Genomic DNA, 21,194 nt, shown 5'->3' with positions numbered 1-21,194 from the left:
CTGGTAATGGTAATTCTGATGCACCGGCTTTTCTTCTTAGCCATTTAGAAACAGGAGTAGATTGCAGTTTTAAAAGCTTTTCTCTCCGTGCTATACCGGCGTTATTCTCTTGGGTATAGTATATAGATACTCACAGAACTTGCTCATTATCTTTATGCTGCCTGGAAGCTAAGACACAGCTGCAGAAAAGGCTGTGTTTTTTCTGCTTTGTACTTGTGCCTGATTTTAAATCTTCCTAATGTTCTTGGTGTTCTATTTACAACCCACAATACAAAAAGCTCCTACCGCATGCAAATTCTTTTCTTAAGCTTTGCTTCAACACAGGGGGAGTCGGGAATCCCCAGTGCACTATCCAATTTTTAGCTATAAGTTTGGGTGTGCTTCTACTGTCTTTAATACTTACGCATCCCTACTGAATTCATAAGGGTTTTCTTCATTTAAAGCAGAGTAAAGTATAACCTATTGTTCTTCTTATTGGATTAATCAAGGTTTAATGGCGCAAAAGCAGATTGACAGCATAGCTATTACGTTTCCATCTGGGCTGAAACGTTGATCTCACCAGCCGGAAAGGCTGCGTTGCTCCCTCCTCTGGGCAACTGCAGAATGTGTTGCAATTCCCTGACGTCCATTTGTTTCCCTTCAGAACCACAATGTTCTGTCTTTCTCTTGAGATAATGAATATGTAAAGAAAAATATAAACTTTAAATGTTTATATGCAATGGATAAATAAGCCCCGTTTACAGTTATCGCAATAAGCCCTCTCAGAATATATTTTTTAAATACAAATCAGATTATTACAAGATCATAATGCAAATAGATAATGGCAATAAACCTCCTTCAACCACAAGAGACAAGAAAGCCCTAAATCAATCTTCAAGAAATACATTTGGAAAAAAAAATAATTGTAGGTACCTTTGGATAGAGTATGCTTTAAAATTTAACAAGTTCTTAAAGTTTGCAGTGAGAAAATATTCCATTTGAGTCTAATGACAACATAATTCTCCCATCCCTCCAATATATCATTAATGTGTCAGCCAGACTATAGTAACTCTGTCAAATGGAAGAACTACCAAGGTTCATAATCAGAATCCGTATTCACAGGAGACTACTTAAAGCTCCCAATGCATAGTGTTCCTAAAGCACTCAAATTGTTTCTTTACTATTTCCTACAATACAAGAAGTGAAAGAGACCTGCCATTTACCACAATTTCCACAATGTTTTTTGCTCATGTGGCATTGCTGTGGTTGCATTCTGCCCCTTAAAATGTCTCAGCAAGCTTCAAGGGTAGCTCTTCTTAGAGGTGATTGCATTAACCTAAGCCATTATAGGTCTCTGACACAAATGGCACTTCATTTACTAATAGACAATGAGAACTGATACGTTACGGGGTGAGATAGTTCAAACCATTAAGTGAGAGCATCAGACACTCGGTATTTTGCATTCAGCAAGTGATTAGACCTTTCTATTGATGGCATATATTTTAAAGATAGGAAAAAATAGGAATGCAATGTTTAGGCTATACAATTATGTGTACAGATAAGTAATTATACTAACTATACTATATAGTTAAATGTACATTTAGTACAAGCTGTTAGTATATGCAGGTAAGGCTTTGGTTTTAGCAATGTTAGGGAATCCAGAATCAATCTACTTGTTTGCTTGTAGTTATTTTAGGTTTATATACCGGGTTAATCAAATGAGATTCAATGTATACTTATTTTGGGCTGACTTTTTGCTATTAGAGTTGTAGCCCTCTTAGGTCATAATTTATACTCCTAGCATATGCCCCCATCAACGAGCACCATTATGAATGTAGCAGCCCCACCAAGTGCACATCATTTAACAAATAGATATACATTTCTTTCAGAATTTCCTTACACAGCCTCATCAGATTATAATCTTACTTCAAGTACTCCATCTCCACATGCTTGGGAGCACCTGCTTTCTAGCTCTGGGTTGATTCTGTGGGACCATAGCAGGTTTTATGTCTGTCCTGTCCACCCATGAAGAATGAGTGGGGAGGAAGCAACCAAACATGTAGCTCATACCACCCAATGATCCAGATACAGCGGAAAAATTCCCATCTTCAGGTTAAATGCCGCACTGCCATTGTCCTGTGAATTATTGTGCCAGGAAATTAAGAAGCACTAGATGGGAAAGTCTAGCATTGCCCTCTGGAAACATCCATGCTACACTGTGTGAAACGCTCTTTACTGAGCCTGAGCCAAAACTCCTCCCCACTTTGGCGATGTTAATTCAGAGCTTACTTGTTTATTGTTTGCAGCATCATTACTATAAACAAGGAACTACACAGAAAGAAAACAGCCTTGTGAGTCACCCATCTCATCTTTACATTGCCACAGAAAGCAAGGCCTGGTTTTGTGGCTTGTGGTGATCCTACCCCAACAACTGAGATTCATTAAGTCAATTGAAGTTGTGCTTTTATTTTCAAAGTAAAGAAATACTATCTTTGCCTTTTCAGAATTTCATGTTAAAGGTTTCAGGAGGCTTATATGTCTCAAGAGAATCAGAGGTCCCACAGACTGTTTATGGGCTCTGTCAGGAGAACTCAAGAGATTACAAGTGACCCTCCATGTTCTCCAAAGTACACTTGTCTGTGCTGTTCCCAGCAAGTTGGAATCTGCTTACAGAGCTGCCATTAGGTTAATACAAGGTCATCTCTGGTTGCTGGCTGAATGCCTACCAGTGAATTTATTCTTCTCATAAAGCTCCTAGGCATCAGGGAGGGCAGGTTAGTGATGTTACCAGATGGCAAGTTAGTGATGGTACCGACTGGGCCATTAAGTGGCTGAGACAAGAACATGCTACATCCCTGAAAGCCTGAAAAATCTATATGGCTACTAGGAGAATCTCCTCTTAGGTTGATATTCTTGTCTTCTCTTGGTCCTGTACCAAAATAACCAGAGAAACAGAAGATAACTGATTTTTCCCAAGAAAACACTTATAGTCCTAAAAAGGGGATGGTCTGGAAGGGTCTTCACATCACTATTGTGTATGATAAACTGGACCTGACAGCTCCTAACAGGAGAGTCACGTGCATTGCCAAGGAGTCCTAGTAGCCCAGGGAAAGCCCGGAAGGAAGCGCAAAAGATACAGGTTATCCTTAGCCTTAAAGAGCTATCTGGAAAGCCACCAGATGCACATCATCCTTTCTGCAGGGACAGTGGTGTGGAAATACTGGCTGTCATGTCATATACAGCCTATTGCAAGCAACAGTCATCTTGTCATTGGTTCAGTCAGCACAGAATCCGGGTCAGGACCCAAACCGCTTCCTACACACAAGCAGTCTGTTGACTTAATGGAATATATCTGTCAAATAGAAGATGACTAAATGTGAGGTAGGACTATTTAAGATACTTGCAGATATTATCAGAGTGATTAAGTTTCATATGAAATTTTGCTTAAAAGTCAGTGAGAAGATGTGGCACACAGGGAGGTGCCAGAACAACACAAATTGTTTAGCCCGGTGAGGAGATCTTGAACGATGAAGGTAAGTGATGGACAGCATTTTTTGAGATGACATTTTTCTCTTAGAAACATACATAAGCACAGAAGAATGAGGAAGGCTACTATTTTCCACATAAGGGAACAGGAAAAGGATGTTTGAATGTCCTCTGAGAGGAAAAGCTAGTGCAGGAATCAAGGTTTAGGCTTTGGAAATTCCTGGTTCTGTAGGATCACTATCGGGCAAGAAATGCCCTTTTCCAGGCATCGGTGTGTGGTTTGATGCAGTGCTTGGGTGGCATGGAAGGGGATACATCAGACTTAGCAAACAAGAAAACAGATAGTTTGAACATCCATAATTTTTCAAGTACCAAATATGTAACTTCCCTAATTTGTCACAATTGGCTGCAGAAATAATAATTTACAGGAAAATGAGGAGAATTCATGACTAATAAAAACTGGCATAACTTCCCTGCAGGCGCATTAGTTATACTGAAATGATCTTTTATGTTGCTAATGATTCTGTTTGTGCAAAGGCACAGTTTTTCCCCCCTTCCCTGCAGATGAAGTGTTTTTCTCATTAAAATTTAGCTCACAGATGTCTACATGAGTTGCTTTTACCTCTTTGACTGCAACGTACAAACTCATCAGATAATATTAAGATGGACCAGAAATAAATAAATAGGGAAGACTAATAGCTCCACAATACTTTTTTTCCAGTATCCAAATCTCAGTTATGCAAGGAAACAAGAATAGGATACATTCTGTGTTCGTATTTGAGATTTTTTTTTTTTTTTCAGAAAAACATATCTGGGAGAGGAAGATTTTTTGTAGCACAGCACAGCCAAAGTAAAGGGCACACTTTTTTTGAATTTGCTTTATAGATCAGTCTCCACATCCTACCTTTCACAGTGAATCAGCGTGCTAAGGTGAGCTGAATACAGAGCTAATGTTACACAGCTTTTCTTCAGCACCTTTTAACACCTGTTTTATCTGTTAATGCTCTTAGTGCCAGTTCCATGATTTGACTTTGGGTTATTTTCATCTTACTGAAATGTCAGGAATGATAAGCTATATATAAGTAAAATCCCAGAAATATCACACCACAGTATTGTGCTAGGATAGTCAATAACTATCAAATATTTTTGACTCCCTTTTTATATTTGGTTTAATTTCTTTTTACATCTTATAGATAGGTAGCTGAACATTTTTCAGCTAAGCAGACATTCCTGCACTATTACAATTAGAGAAAAAAAATCTGTTTTCTTCCAGCCCGGCCTCAACCTTAGAGCTTCATGCTTGGACACTGGGACATACAGTGATATTGCAAGATTTTTTACAGCAAGCAAGGCCGAGTTAACTCAGTCTTTGGATGGGAAACCTTCACCAAAGTTAGCCTGCTGAAGAAAGCCGTGCTGAGGATGAAGGTACTTCTGCAACATGCGATCTGGCTCCACTGTGCGTGAGGACCAGTGTCTGCACAGAGCATTCCTCACAGGGAGAGGAGGAAAACCATGGAAGAACATTCAAGTACTCTCAATGCAAACAAGGACAGTTACAGCAACCATCACTACATCTCCCCGTCGCTAGCTGGGAGGGGCGGTGAGCGAAAGCAAACCTTTATCCACCTCAACAGATGTTGCTAGGGTAAAGATGAACAGCTTGTGGATTTGTCTGGGGTTTACGAGCAAGAACTCTGTGGTGAGGAGGGTACTCACATGGATAGCTGCTGGGGAGAACCTCTCGGCAGAGGTGGGGCTGAGACGTACGCAAAGAGTGCTTGCTACATATGGAATGCATTGAAAACAGGATGATTTGGTGAAGGAGAAAATGAATTGATGACGGAGCAACATGACATGGTTATGCTGGAAGAAGTTTGATGAAGAATGCATACAGATACTGGGCAGCAGCAGCAATGCTGTCTGCCATTTTCTTCAGTAATTTTCCAAGTACTGGGAAGGTAGGAGAAAAGAAGCCTGTGAGGTTTCATTGTGGTTGTTTCCATCTGACATTGCTTTTATTACCTGGTCACACTGACTGCTGAGCTACCACTGATCGATCACCTCACCCGGAACGTGAGGGAATGCCGCACCCCAGACGGTAACGCGTAAACACTGTCTTCATATTTATAAGTGCAAAAAATCACAAATGGAGACAAGAGAGTCAATAGTCTGTCTAGCTAAATCAACAACTGGTTAGTTTTATCAGTTGTATTAAATGGACAGAAATCAATGTTCTTCAAATCTACTCTATTTATAAAAGAACATAAATGCCTTTAGGTGTTTTGATTTATCAGACAATTTATAGAACATTTTGTTAAAAGAAGAAGATATTAATCTTCTGTTTCCTCCTTAGACAAGATTTAGCAATATTTTACAATCCGTGTATAGGAAAAGAGATAAAGGCATGTTCTGAGAAAGCAAATGCCATCAATAAAATATAAAATAATTTATTCAAGATAACAAGTCTGCCCTCCCCTCAAGAATTTCTGAAAAAAGCGCATATATTTTCATCTTACTGATCTCAGAATTTCCTACTTTTGCATTTTCCTTTTGGTATTTCAGATCCCCACCTCTAGATTTTACAGAAGATGGACATTATTTCTTCCTAGGAATGTCATACTAGACCTCTAAACATTTCATAACGCCAAAAATACTGCATTTTTTAAGTGCTAGTAAAAAGCAGTGACTGGAAGCTGAATCTACAAAAGCTCAGCTTTGCAGGCTCTGGTCGCTTGCCTGGTGCAAGGCAGGTTGTGGCTTTAAGCTTCACTCCTAGATTACATGTGGCAAAAGCTGGTGAACAAATGAGGCTCTTAAAGTAGTCAACAGAACAAGGCAAGGGCCATATCTCAACCCCCTTTTGATTTTTTTAATGCCTTACTCCAGGCTGCAAAAGATTGGAATTTCGTGGTATTCACCCATATCCTTCCCTTAACTGTGCAAGACCTTTCAAAAATTAAGCAGTGTCACTGTGAAAAGCAGAGAGTTTTCTGATCTGTTCCCCCTTTTCCCCCACAGAGAGTGTAGGAGAGACTGATTCACTTTTCTTCATCCAAAGGTGCTCAGATCCACATTCCTTGGAACGTAATCCCCAAGGCTATTAGTCATGTGGGGATGCTCTACTGTCCTTACAGCAAACAAATAGTGTGGCCAGAGACAATGAGAAGCTCCCTACATGAGTGGTGAGACACCCGTCGGAAAGTGGGGAACCCTCCTTGCCCAACAGCAGCACTGATAAAGCAGGACTATTGCACATCTAATTAGGTTTTTTTAGAGAACCCCGTTTATCTCGGATTTCAGCTGGCAACTTGATCAGCTACACCACTGCAACTTGATCAGCTACACCACCGCAACTTGGAAAAGTCTGCTAAAGTGCAAGAAATCCCAGAGTTTTCCGTGGGTCACATACTCCTCAATGCCTGCACACTAAGCCTGACACTCCTAGAAAATTTTGGACTTCCTGGCTACACCATGCCCTTTTGGATGCACATATGCCATAGGTCTGGTGCTGGCAGGCAAACTGTGCACAAATGTATTGGGGGTAACAACAGACTAAAACAACACCTGCATGCAAAGTGGGGCTTACTGCTGCTCACTACACTGCCAGTTGTTTCTGTCCAGGGTATGCCAGACAGAAATACAGAAGTGCTGCATAAAGCATCAAAGCATCAAGCTGTGCAGGATTCAAACTATGTAGTAAACCCAACCACAGGGTGAGACAGTAATTTCTCTCTCTCTCTCCTGCTTCCCTCCATGGCTTTATTATTCTGCACTGTGCAAAGCAGCTTTAGCAAAAGAGGGGGAAGGCAGGTCCTTCCAGGCTGGCCCTTGGTGGGAAAACTTTCTGTTAGTTGATTAATAAGGTTCAGAGGAAAGTGCGGTGTTTACCTGTACAGAATTAATATTTCTGTACTTCCTACATGTAAGAACATTTGCATGCAATGTTATTTACAAGTTTCTGAGCAACTTCTAATTCAGAAAACCATACCAATAAAAAACGTACGGGAAGGACCTCGAGGTAGCTTTTTACTAGAAATATGGTCAATGGGGGAATAGATGGCTCTTGGTCACTGGCTTACATTCCCTGACCTCAGCTTTACTATACGAACTTGTTTACTTACTGGTGATATTACCAGAGGCTAAAACTGAATGTGCTAGAGACTGACTGTCCTCCCTCTGCCCAGATCAGGACTAAGACCTAGTGGTAGAGCAGGGAAGGGATAAACAAGAAATGAAAGCAAAGTCCAAAAGCCACCTTTGGAAAACCATATCCATACACAGCATACATCAGGGGCATCAACTGGATACAGACCTACCATGCAACCTCACTCCTGACAGGAGAGCTCTGTCAGACCTCCAAAAAGAAAAATAATATTTGGCATGGGGAAAGGATAGTGGTATTTCTTCCATACAAAGGAGGAGAACAGGGGCACGCATGTATGTCCCCTTCAGCAGGTATGCCATGAGATGGTCCTTTTAGATGGTGATGCATCTTTTCTTGCAGAGAGTTTTCACAGACTAGGCTGTTTTGAAAGAGAAGTAGTATCTGCCTGTCTTCTCCTCGCTCCCTCTAACCGGGGCAGCCAGGAATGGTGAACCTTAATTTGGAAAAATACTACCTGAGGGCACAAAAGGAGGCCTGAGTCAGAGGAAAGGAAAATAGTTAAGTGGATTAAATGAGATGAGCTCATGAAATGTCTTCATAAACAGAAATGACAGGCTATCTTGGGAAAATAAATTTTCCCTAAGCATACCTGACAGCAGAAGCTGACTGATCAAATTGGAGCAAATGTTTAGTGAAACAGACAATGACAAAAAGCCAAGTAAGGCTCTCCTCTGGACTCAGCAAAACAAACCAAGTAAGGGAAAACACACAGGCCATACTAAGGAAAAATCCACATTCACGTGTGCAACCGCCCAAACTGTCATCCCAGCTACTTGCAGAGGAGCTTGAGTGCAGTGAGAACAAGACACCAGCTTCGGAGAGCCACGACAAAAGCATGGGCTTTACCTTCCTGGCACCAAGCTCCTCAGTCCTCATGTTCCAGATGTGAAACCCATTCTGGTCAGACTACAAATGTATCAAGTTTTATAAACACTAAAAAAAAAGCAATCAAACCTCTACTGCTGTTCAACATTGCACATTTTGAGAATGATCTTTGGGCTGGCTGTCCACACACACGCGGAAATGTTCACATCTTTTTTATGTGCAGAAGCTTCCTGCTATTTCTGCACAATATTCTTCCTAAACAACAGCCACTCTACTTCCAAAAGTCACTTTTTCATCGCTGGCTTTTGTTTTGTCAAGCTCAATAATCAAGAAAATGGATGTCAGGGTTTACACATGTTTCTGAGACCCTCCCAACACAGAACAAAATCTTGATGGAAACAGAAATCCTACATGATTTTCTCTCAACAAGCCACAACCAGCTCAACCACTCGACGTCACAACCAATTCAAACTATTCAGAGTACAAACTGACTTCTCCAGGTTACCATGACTTTTTAGTTAGCATTTATACAGTATCAGTTCCTATTTGAAATAATAAATGTCAACTTTTAGAGCCTACAGAGGATTACCAAAGCAGAAACCTTAATACTTTGCAAATCAGACTGTTTAGAAAAGCCAATGGATTATTAATATCCTGAACAAAATTTTTGGATCCCAATACCTTAAAACTTTGCCTGATATCCTTGCTTTACAAATGAATGCTGCTTAAAACCAGGAGATCCAGATAAGATTACTTAACACACCTTGACCAACAAACTATCTGGGTACCCCCAGAACTTTATGGACCACTTCTCTCTTTGTAAAGGCAGTTCAAGCACAGCAAGATTAAGCACACCACCACACATTAAGTTCAAGCACACCTCTATCCCAGTCTTTTCACACCTTAAAAAAAAAAAAGAAAGAAAGAAAGAAAGAAAATAAAAAGCACCAAATCATGATAACAAGACTCCAAATAGCTCAAAGTCAATCACAGAGGGACTTCCAGGCAGAGCCATCAGGGAAGAAAGCTGTGAGGCTGCTGACAGAAGACTCCCATGCAAATCAAGAGGTACAGACCCAGTGTGCCATGCTGCCTTGATTCCTACCTGTGCTGCTGTTTACAGCCCAAAATAGGAGCCACAGCACAGACTGGGCTTGGAAGAACTTGGGCTGGGGAGGCAAAATGGTCATTTACTGTTACCACTTTCAGCCTGCTGGGTTGTAAATGTTAAGTTATGCCACGGATCCTGCTTCAGGATTTTACACTGAATGGCTTATCCTGTCTCACATAGGAAGTCTGCAGCAAAGCTAGAACTGGACCTGGAGATCCAGATTTCACCTCTCCTTTCCTAATCATAGCTCCAGTCTTCCCTGATACAGGGAAAATGGGAGTCTGTTTAATTCCAAGTGTAGGTGTGAATTTTACGTTTTGCAGGTATGTCTTTATCTGATGATTTCAAAGGTTTCCATTAATTAAAAAAAATAATTGAAGAAGCTTCCTCAGAGTTTCTCCTTAACAGACCTTAGACTGCAATTGTAGGTATTTTCATTGGAGAAATAAATAGTGGGATTTTTGCTAAGGAAATAATGAGCTTCATGTTGATAAATAATTTTCTGGCAAATGGCTATCAACACACATTTTAAACAAGAAAACAATCATTTTTTTGATAAATCTACAGCTTCTATGTTCAGAGTCTTCTGTGGGAAGTCTTCCCCTCTGGGTAAACTGAACTTTTGTATTGAAAAGGAGGGGGCATGGGCTGTAAAAGTGCTTTCATCTATGTGCACAATAGTTCAACTTCCTCTCTTAAAAAAAAAAAAAAATAAAAAAACCTCAACAACAACACCACCACCACAACCCAAGAAGAGAGGATTATTTCTCTCTCCCTTTTCCTTCATCATGATCTTTCTTACACCTTGCCGCAGGCTATCCTGTCATTTTCAGATTTTTGATTCCCTCATGAAACAGACACACTAAGTATAATCTTTCTCACAGATGTTACCGAAAACACCAGGGAGTCAGGCTTGTGCCTATCTAACCATGCGATGTATTTATATTCTGTCTACATAAGTATGTCTGAGAATTAACAATAACAACTTTTTTCAAGTTCTCCAACGAAAAGCTGTCTCCAAGTACAGGGATGACTGTGCCATAAAATTAAGCCACACAACCTACCACAGGCTATGAACCAACCAAGAATTTAGGTGTAAGATTGAAGAGTTACGATGGATTTAGTACAAGAAGTTGTATGCTAAAATATATGGGTATATCCAAGTGCTATGTGGAGGTTTTGCTCTACACACCTTGCCAAGTAAGAGTCTACATTGCTTTAAGTCAAATGTTAAAGTGCCAACAACCAGGTTGACCAGGGGAGCTGAAGACAAGCAGAGCCTACACCATAGCTTTCCAACACGAGTGGGAACTATGACATGAAGTAAAATGCCCAAACTAGCAGCAACTATTGCAAATAGAGAGAAAAAAATCACTGAAAATTGGTCAAACCTGATCAAAAGCATGGATTTATAGATGTAACAAAAGAACGCTGTCCTTTTGGAAGGTCAGTCAGTATTTCTTTTCACTCTTTTGAGCCTCTCTGGTTATTTATATATAGCATATACATAGAAATAGGTGCACCTATTTTGTCTAATTAAGCTTAATCCAGTCTTACCTGGCAAGTCCATATTGATGTGATAATGAATCCATCATCCCTGAAGACGTTGAAGATTTCAATGATCCCCCGTGAATAACCAAACACAGAGATACTAGCATCTGATACAGCCAAGTTAAATGTGAGGTAGTCGGTGGGCTGCAGAACATGTCTTTGTTTATACAGGACAAAAATCACAATACTGTTTCCAAACCAAGACAGCCAGCCTGGAAAAAAAAAAAATAATTAAATCCATTAAATCAAAAAACACATAAAGCAAGAAGTAGTTTGGTATGTAAATGTGTGATGTCTCTTCCAAAATTACCCTTTTGTTCAATTAGAAACTTATTCAACCAGAGTATCCACTGGAAAGCCTATGCACAAAGCCTTTTTAAGTAGCTGGGTACATTTCAGAAGCAGGAACAAGTGAATAACTCCGGCGGTAAAACAGAACAAACACAAAGAGCTGCTGCTGCATCTACTGAAGATCCACGGTTTAAAGGCCTAGAGATTTTTTTTTTCCCCTAAGTGGACAGATGAAATTCTTGAAATGCAACACCTGGGAAAAAAAGGAAAGGGGAAAGAGTGGTAGAGTATAGCAGAGACTAGAAACAATCTGCCAAAAGCTGCAGCTGTTTAGGTATGTTGTATAGAATAATGGATATGGGAAGTTCACACACATAGCTGGAGAGCTGCTTTACCAGTCCTCTCCTGAGACGTGCAGCTAATACGATTACATTTCTTCTCTCGGAGCAGTCTAAGATCTCCTTGCGGCAAAGCCTGTCCCAGGTGGGAACATTTTTCAGTAATACACCTGATAATCTGTATGAAGAGAACATTTAAACTGACCTTTCAGAAGCTTTCAAGGCTTTAAAATTTATTTTTAGACAATTGTGTTCTCTCTTAACTCTCCAGGAACAGAAATGCCTGACTCTAATTACATGAGGAAAACACAAGGGAGATGAGTGTAAATCCGGTGAAAACCAGCCGCTTACTCAGCTGGAGAGACCTAGAGTTTCCAGAAGTGCATGGCTATTGCTTCACCCATCAGTGCAAGACCCTGGTAGGTTGCATCCTGCTTTTTGGAATGACATAGACATAGAAACAAATGAGTTTTAACAAAATGTTTACTCATAAGTGTTGGGCTCAGTATTGAAAATGGGGCTTAGTCAGTACGTGGGATGGCTTCAGGGTGGCTGCTGCAGCAGGGCTGCGCAGCAGGTTGGGCAGCACCTGGCTCCATGTTGGTGGCTCCCGTTTGCACCCCCAAAACCAGCTCTGCCACTGCCAAAATAGGTGACCTCTCTTCACCTCGGCAATGTGGAGCCAAACATCACCTCTTTTGCATACCTGAAGCCTAGGACAGGTTTAGGAGCCCAGCAGCTGATAGTTTTGTTCCCCACAGTTGATGCCAGGGTACAACAGGGATCCACAGCTCTCTGTTGTAGTGGTGCATCTCATCCTCTCCCCTGGGCCGCTCTTCAAGTGACCTAACCTAAACCACTCGTTCGTGACATCTATCCAGGCACAAGCAGTAGATTTTCCCAGGCAAGGGTGCTGTATGTCGACACAGTAAGAGGTGAATACGTGCACTGAAGAGGGACATGACACGATGGTGTTGCACAGCACCTGTGGATATTCAGAGGAGTTCACGAGATGAAAGGCGGCTGATACATTTAATGTTGTAGCAAGAGGAACAGCTGTCTTCCTTCGGGAAGCGTCAACAACCCCATATGTCTGGAACCCAGCACTTCACTGCTGGGCTGCCTTGGCTAGAAAGGGAGGGGAGGAAATTGCCTCTGAACCTCCAGGCCATCTGGGAGCATCACAAGCTGAAACACCAATGAACAAAGTGCTTGTTCTCCAAACAGAGAGGCTGGGTACTTACCGCCTGGTGAGGTGCTCTGGGTAGTCTGGAGTGGGAGGGGAGGTGGCTGATGGGGCAGTCCGTGTATGCCATGATGAACTGCGTTTTCTGTGGAGCAATTTCCTTTAAATAACTTTTCTCTGCAAAACTGCCAAGCTGCTGCTGCTCTGGCTTGCTTAGCAAATACACATGGTTTACTAAAGAGCTTTTGAACCAGGAAGAGCTGACACGTTGGCATATGGTATTAACCAGAAATAGTCACTGGTGCAAAGATACACTAAGATACATACATATATTTTAGATATATCTCGTTATAAGGATAAGATCAATAATAATAAATACATCTTATTCTGGCCACTAGGTGACAATGTTTCTTAATCAAGTCTCGTTCCCAACAGCTGCACGCAGTTTAAGTCAGGAATTGTTTCTGGCTTTTGTCTGAGTCTAGGTATTATACATAAACAGGCACAACAGGGCACTGGAGGAGCAGGGCTTTGGGAATGCATCAGGATAGTCTGCAGTGCAAGCCTAGTAGTTGTTTGCGTACATCAGTTCTATCTTCTGTAAGGTAAGATAGTTTTCAAGATAGAAGGCACAGAAATGTTTTCCCTGTCACTATGAAGTGCTAAAATGGCAGAGAAAATAAAATGGCACCTCTGTTGTAAATAGCAAAGATTTGCCAATACAGTGTAGTGGATAGGAGGGCTACCCCCGAGGTGTCGGACTCGCACTTTCTGGGAACGTACAGAGCAAATTCCTCACCTAGCCTGGAGGAAAAGGGAGTTTTCAGTTAAAGTATCTTAAGGAAAAAAATTGAGCAAAACATGTAAAATAACTATACGCATTTTAGATGGAGATGACAGAGACACAGTAATTGTGATCATTTTTTAGACCTACATTCACACACTGAGGGTGCGCATGAGGGGAGCATTGAGGGACATAAGGTGACAGAGTGGGTACGACTTCTGCATGTAGGCCCATTCCGTTTAACCAAAGCAAGCGGAGAACCTGTGCTGGCATATCCAGCCCCTAAAATGTCTGATCTGTCTGGGTAGTAGACCGTATTAATACTGTGATAAAAAACCTGGAGGAACACAATTCTCAGTAAATCATGGAGCTACAAACCAGGGTCACATAAAAGTGCTATCAGCTGGAGCAGTGACTATGGGACACCAGATCTCTGCGCCACCAGACTGATGTGCTGGTCTGCCGTTGCTGACTATATTGACTGAATATTTTTTAAAAAACAAAACCACGATACAAAAAAACTACCAAAAAGCAAACCACGCCAACCAAAAGAACACCTCGAACCAAACAACCTCCCTGCCTGCCTTCCCCCAGAGCCTGACAGCACAAGGACGAAGGCTGAAGCTGCAAGGCGAGGAAGCACAGCAGTAGCTCTGACGCTCAGCCAGGGCAGGGATCTCCTCAGCTGCAGTGTGCGCCTCAGATCACAGGTGGATCAAGAGCCCACAAAGAAACCTCTGAACTTCGAGGTGCTGTAAGACCTTGGTGTCACCAGGTGGCATCTCAGCAACACAGAAAAACAACCGAGAGAACTAGTTTCATATTTTGCAAGCTGCCAGCAATATTCACTCATAAGAGCATATGGGGGAAAACCCAACCCAACCAACCCAAAATCCAGCCCCAGCACCTTAAGGTAATCCTGGTGAGGAAGGCCAGGTTCCAAATGAGATCAAAACGTGGCTGAAAGAGGGAAAAATAGCAAATTGGAAGAAACTGAGTACTTTCACCCGACATAAGGTTCAGAGAGGAATCACCACATTTCCTCCCCTAAGCTGTAAGGCTGTCTGATATGGGCTGCTTGTCAACAAGAGGTGCTGGCCCTTTTCAAGCGGCAAAATACACAGATAACATCCAATTACTGAAGTTCATTAACACAGGGCAGGACTGAGAGCAGGTGCCGTGAGACTGGCAGTATCAGAGTAGTACAGGTTAAATGACTATGGATAAATGCTAAATACTGAACAGCTAAGAGTCACCTTTACCCCCTCAGATACCCACAGGAAAGTACTTGGTACCACATTTGCAGACATTGGGGGGTCGGAGGAATAGGATGGACAGCAATATTAAAAATGTTGTGTTGCCCTTATATTATTCACTAATAAGCCATCCCCTGTAGTAATACCCCCTAATAGAGCATTTTAATCCACGGTTGCTAAAGTGCTCCACAAAGGAGGCTGGTGGTGTTATCCATGATTTCTGGGGGAGGCACAGGAAGGCTGCCAAGCAAGCTGGTGGTGGTCAGGGACCGAAACCCTGTTGACAAAGTCCTGCATCAGCGTGCTGCCTGCCAGCCTGCGCACAGTAACCACCAAAAAGCAGCCAGCCAGAGTGACTCAGGATATTGAAAATCTCACTGCTGAAAACAGATTGTTTAACTCTTGGACTAGCTAAAAGGGAGCACAACAATTTTACACAGATTTCTGCCAAATCACTCAAGCCTAGAGCACCCAGATATACTCTGTTTTTCTCTCATGTACCTGAGATTGCCTTTGAACAAGCAGTAAACACCTGAGGCTGCAGGCAGTTTCATTGTTAACATTCAATTTATGTTTTTGCAGAGTTAAATTTGGTATGAGGGAATTGATAGCTCTGAGCTGATCATCCACATTTCCAATAGATGACTGCATCTGTGCCCAGCTAAGATAGCTTATTATGCTTTATACCTAAACTTGTTCTTATGAGACATTGTTGCATGGCTTTTACTTGTAAAATCTGACAAGAATGAATTAGAAAAATGGGTGTTACACCTCACCCATCTGCAGTTTAAAATATACATGGAACCTTAAGTAGATGAATTGAAGAAATGAGAGCAAAAGTTGAAGGCAGTGTCGTAAGACAAGCTACGCTTTTCCCTGAGCAAAATAACCTTATCTCCAAGACAGAAATTGGACTGAGCATCTAGCTATAGAGCAGGCATGAGTGAAGTCAATTACTGATTCAGCTACCTATACAAAAGCATAAATGCCTATCTGAAGAGGTTTGCTGTAAAAGGTTTTCAGACCTGAAAACTTCATTTAAAACATTATTAAAACCTAGAGAATTTGGAAAGCTGTCATTAACTATTGCAACTGTGAAGTGACCCTGCTTTGATTTTAGTCTTTGCTGCTAATTATGCATACACGATACCATATCCAGGGCACATTGCCAGTTTTGGCATGAAGGAGAAGAGTCATCATGTTTTAGACTTGACAACGTGTGGAGAGATTATTTGTTCATAAACGCGATCATTTTGCGGATGAATGTTTTGTGAATAGCTTACTTCCTTTCCCACCTTCTCAGATTTATTTGTCAAACAGTGTCCCAAAATTACACTCATTCTGTCACTTGTCAAATAAGTGTACTATTACCATTCAGAAATGTGTGCCACTTAAAGGCATGTTTGGGTTTTGTGGTCTGTTCCATTTTTTTGATGGGATTGGTAAAGCTCTCAGCATGCCTTTCTGATTTAAACACTCACACAAAGTCAGAATTTGTTCTCTAGCAAATATTCTCTCCTACTGATTTAAGATTTCCGTTTCTGCTAAGCATTCACTTTAACAGCCCCAGTTAACTGTGAAACTAGGGAAAATGAGGACAGAACAGATTTGGTAGAAATGCAGAAAAGAACAATTTACTTAAGAATTCAAAGTAATAATCATGAAGAAAAAAATGCTTTATTCCGCTCCCCCCCGAGTCTGTTTGACTGAGCTAGCAGCTGTGGACAGTACTTTTAAACTGCACCTAATAATTTAAACTATACAAGGACTATCCACAGTACTATACCACTTAAGGCACAGGCAAAAAGGGGTCAGATGTCATGCTAGCAACAGGACAAGCTCCCACCTGTCTGTCAAAGACAGTTCTGAGCTCCTGCAAGGAAGGATGGAAACAGTGCTGCCTTCAGAAAGGGGATGCTGACGCAGCTGACCTAACGAAAGGTAACGCAGTGGCTGCTATCACCTGCAGATAGTCCCTCCAAGCATGCTACGGTGGCTCACTGCTATGGGATTGGCACTGCATTTTGCCCCCACTTTGCCTGTCCCCTGGCCAAAGCATTAGCAAGGAAAATGATGGAATGGTGACTCGGACGCCAAGCAGCAGTGCAGTGATCTCAAAATCCCTCAGCATCTGCAAAATGCATTCGTGCACTTTGATGCTGGTTTGCCTGTGATGCTAGCATGCAATACCTATTCCAGTGCAGGCTTTGAGCTCAGCTTCTAGGCAGTGTGCTGAGCACCCCTCTGTCTGGATCTGATACAGCCTGGCTGACGTATGATGTACAACACGCACATTAGTGTCCTGTCTGTCACATATGACATCTGCAACCTGTGACAAGAGAATTTCCAGAAGGGGACATGCAAAGAGGACTCATCTCAGCAAAAAGTGTTAGATGGTGGTTCTTTGATATTCACGTCAAGATGTGGGACTGTGGGAAAGCTTAGCCAAAGATCGTTTTTTTGGACTTTATCTTGCAAAGAGGAAGATATTCCGAGGAACCCCATCTTCCGGGTAAGTTCTAACACCAATCAAATACATTCCTTTGGTGTTGGAAATGTATGTCAGCATTCACAAAAAGCTTCACTGGTATACTTAGATTCGAAAGAGAAGACAACATGTAGCAATCACAAAGTGTAATCACTGCAGCTGTTTTCCAAGGCTTCAAAAAACCAAAAGCATGAAATACAAACATCTTTGGGTCTTTCTGTAAGGAAGTATCCACAGACTTCCGCAAATGCAGATTGTCTTTCCAAACCCCTAAAGAAAGGCAGGTACAGGAAGGTAATGCATGGACTGGCCTTTGTCCTCTGCTGCCAGAAGGGCAAGAGGGTGTCTGCATAACAGAATACTTTGTTCTGCTGCATCACTGCTCCCCAGATAGACCAAGTTATTGGTGTACATAAACCTAAGAGCTATAAATTGTTATGGTTGCTGCTTGCAGAAGTGCAGTAGTCAACTTCTGAGGAGAAAAAGACATGAGGACTTTTCTGATTTATGTATTACTAACAATTTTTTTAAGAAGTTCTTATTGCATAAAGGTATACCTACCTCATTACATTTTAATCAGATCCACGCTACACAACTTGGAGTAATGCTATTACTGGTTATATATACTCTGCAAGAAATGCAACTTAAGTTTTGAATCTGGAGCTAAGCTTCAAGAATAGCAGCTATGACATACCAAGCACTTGTAAGCTTGGCAGAAAGATCTGGAGCAGTCAAAAACCAACGGATGTGCAACCAAAAAGTTCAAGCACCTAAGTACTTGAAGAAAGTATTTGCTAGAAGATGTGGGGTCACCATTAAGAAGAAGCAGAGGAAAACACCTCTGTTGGTCAATTGATGGAAGTTTGAACCACCAGCGTGATACAAAGGCAACACTAGGGGGATCAGTAGAGGTGGGAAAGTGTAAATATTAATGTGAATGGCAACGACAAGATCTTGCTGGGATGCTGTATTCAGTCTTGGCTATAAGTTTAAAAAAAAAATAAAAAAATGGCCAGGCTAAAAAAAGCAGTGTAAAAGGCTGCTAGGATGATATGCTGGAATGACAAGGGAAAGGATATTACGATAGGAGATGAATAAATTCAAATTAAAAAACAAACAAACAAACAAACCAAAACCAACCAAACACCCCCCTGCCACACACTTGCTTAGTATAGGAGTACAAAGGTACAAACATACCACAGGGTATGATTGCTCCTTCAGGAACACAGACTGGACATAGGATGTTAACAGCAGGGAAATAAATAAATAAATAAATAAATTAAAAGCAGTGACAAAAAATATATAAAGTTAGTATGATCACTGTAGCTAAGAACTTGGGGAAAGGCTGCTAAGCAACAGAGAAACAAAATCAGGAACGGGCCGTCAACTGGAAGAGCAGTAGAAACACCAAAAAAACCCTGGACAGTTATATGAGCAAGCATGATAGCTTCGTAAATGAGATTACATATTGTCACAGCAGGGGGCTGGCCTAGCTGACCTAACGTGTTCTTTTGTAGTCTTAAGTGCAACTTCATTAGCTGATGGTGCAGCCATTTCCCAGCCCTTCATAAAGGGACAGGCAGATGTGAACAGACTGGGGATAAATTGAAACAATTCTGATTTACCTTATGGGCACTCTTCTAAAAGTCTTCTAAGATAGAAGCCATACATTTTACTGCTAGAATCCCTGTTTTCATTCTAAACACAACTTTTTCCTCCCTGGTTTTTATAGGTAAGAAAAGAAAGTCTCGTGTAAACATATTGAAATACTTAGCATTTTACATTGTAACTTCTACAGATCTTTCTCAAGCATAAGCTGAGGGCTACTAAGCTACTTGAAATACATAATAAGCTTAGAAAAAGAAAAAAAATCTGTTTAGAGCAATCATTTAAAACAGAAACGTTTTTGTATATGCTGTTTATAAGAACAGATTTAATAAAAGTTACGTTTTCTTGCATTTTCCTGTGAGGTTTTATGGTTGGAAATTTTGATTACCTAACAAACCTGCACTCTTCGAAGTTCCATAAAGTTTCCTTGTATCCTGTAATGAGCCTGCCACAAATAGACAATATTTGAACAAACAAACCGAAAGCGCTCTGAAATCGAAGTGAATTCATATTGGGTGCCATTTTCAAACCTTATTATACACTGAAAATAGCTGTCTTGCAGCAGAACCAAAATAAACACATGGTACTGTGACTGCTAACACAAGATAATGTTCTATTGCTTAGATCTTTCATAGGTCCTGTTTGAAGAAGTTTATTTCTATTGCGTCAAATGTTTAAAGCAAGAGCAGTACAAAGAGTTAAAAAAAAAAATGTTTAAAACTACAGAACTGTATTTTCTGTCTCTGCAGGAGGTAATTGTAGGATGCCAACTGACTGCCAGCAGCCAAAACGCTGGAAATCACAGAACATTCATTTAGTGCTACCAGAAAACAAGAAGATACACAAGTATTATGTACTTCTGATAAGGTACTTTTTTCTCTTCTCACATATTAAGTATAGTGAACATTAGTTAAAAATTTACAGGCTTGACTATTTTTTTTTCCTCGAGATGCCTGCATTGATTATTAATCTCTTTTTAACAAATGAAAGCTGTACCTCTGATCTTGTAATAGCTGCAGAAAAAAGTTGTGTTTTCTAACAAACATCCTGTTCCATTAGGGTTGAAATCCAAATGCATCACTTTGAACTTTATACCAAACTCTACTTAGGAGTGTCTTTTCACATCCCAGCTGAATACATACCTAAAGCCAGTAGGTAGAAACCTATGATAGTCTCTCCTTGCTCTGTTACAGCTGCCTCCCTGCTCAGAAAACTGATGTTGTTGTTCCTCCAAGGTGCCTGTGAAGAAGACTGACCAGGCATTTTCAGCGGAGCTTATGACCCAGAAATTGCACTTCCCTCAGTGTGTCCCAGAAAAATAAAATGGTTCCAGCCTTTTCCTCAGTTTCTGCTCCCTGTATTCAAGGGAGCTCTTCAACAAGACTAACGATCTAAAGAAGGAAATCCCAAGGGACAGGAGCTTTGCAGCCTTCTGACCTGTTCTTCTTCAGTAATCCTATCTATTAATACAGCCTGTGAATCTGCAGCCAGCACAAGACGGCAGATTTCCTCATATCCTTATTACTGCTACCTGCAGAAACCTTTAATGAAGAGTGTGTGTCTCTCAAACAGACAAATTCCTTTAAAATAGGGTGATACCACATAACCTACAGGCTCACAGGCATACCCACAAACATCATTTTAATTTAAATGAAACTGAGGAAAAATCTCATACAGCTCTAAAAAAAACCAAACACGCATCAAAAACCCCCAAAACCCCTCAACAAACAAAAAAAGGCAGAGTAAAAAGCAACAGGGAGGTGTCACCACCTGAGAATGTGATGTTAACAGAGCAGAAGAAATCAGCTATGAAGTTACTTTACCAGCAGGATAGTTGCTAATTTTAAAAGAAAGGAAGATAATTTCCAGTAGAGGTTGAAAATAAAATTAAGTCCTCTGAATCATATTTTTAGACTGCTAAGTACCCTCTAGCCTAGTACACTTCAAGTATAGTTGGATTTTCCCACACTGTTGAAAAATGTGATCTTGTCTTGTTGAAGCGACACGTTACACGTGGTTTAAGTCAGTCAGGCTGGAGCGTTTTTAGTCTTTACTGAGGTATTGATGATTGTATTTCAGGTATGGCTCCTCCTACCAATCAGGTTGTAGGCATAATTAAAAAA

The 21,194-nt window shown here is 41.0% G+C and overlaps 1 protein-coding gene across 1 annotated transcript in view; it reads right to left on the bottom strand.

Moving 5' to 3' along the window:
- LOC121096409 (opsin-5-like) overlaps window positions 1-20,507 on the bottom strand; it is a 31,671-nt gene extending 11,164 nt beyond the window's left edge. Inside the window, exons 1-2 of the mRNA XM_040612322.1 lie at window positions 20,214-20,507; window positions 11,127-11,332 (exon numbers count right to left, since the gene is read on the bottom strand). Coding sequence (XP_040468256.1) covers window positions 11,127-11,332; window positions 20,214-20,334 — 327 coding nt within the window. The 5' untranslated portion in view covers window positions 20,335-20,507. The remainder of the gene's footprint in view (window positions 1-11,126; window positions 11,333-20,213) is intronic.
- Between the last annotated feature and the right edge of the window lie 687 nt (window positions 20,508-21,194).

Source organism: Falco naumanni, chromosome 12, assembly GCF_017639655.2.
Source record: "Falco naumanni isolate bFalNau1 chromosome 12, bFalNau1.pat, whole genome shotgun sequence".
NCBI classification, from domain to species: domain Eukaryota; kingdom Metazoa; phylum Chordata; class Aves; order Falconiformes; family Falconidae; genus Falco; species Falco naumanni.
The sequence above is the reverse complement of the archived record's forward strand: the minus strand, read 5'-3'. Positions and strand labels throughout refer to the sequence as shown.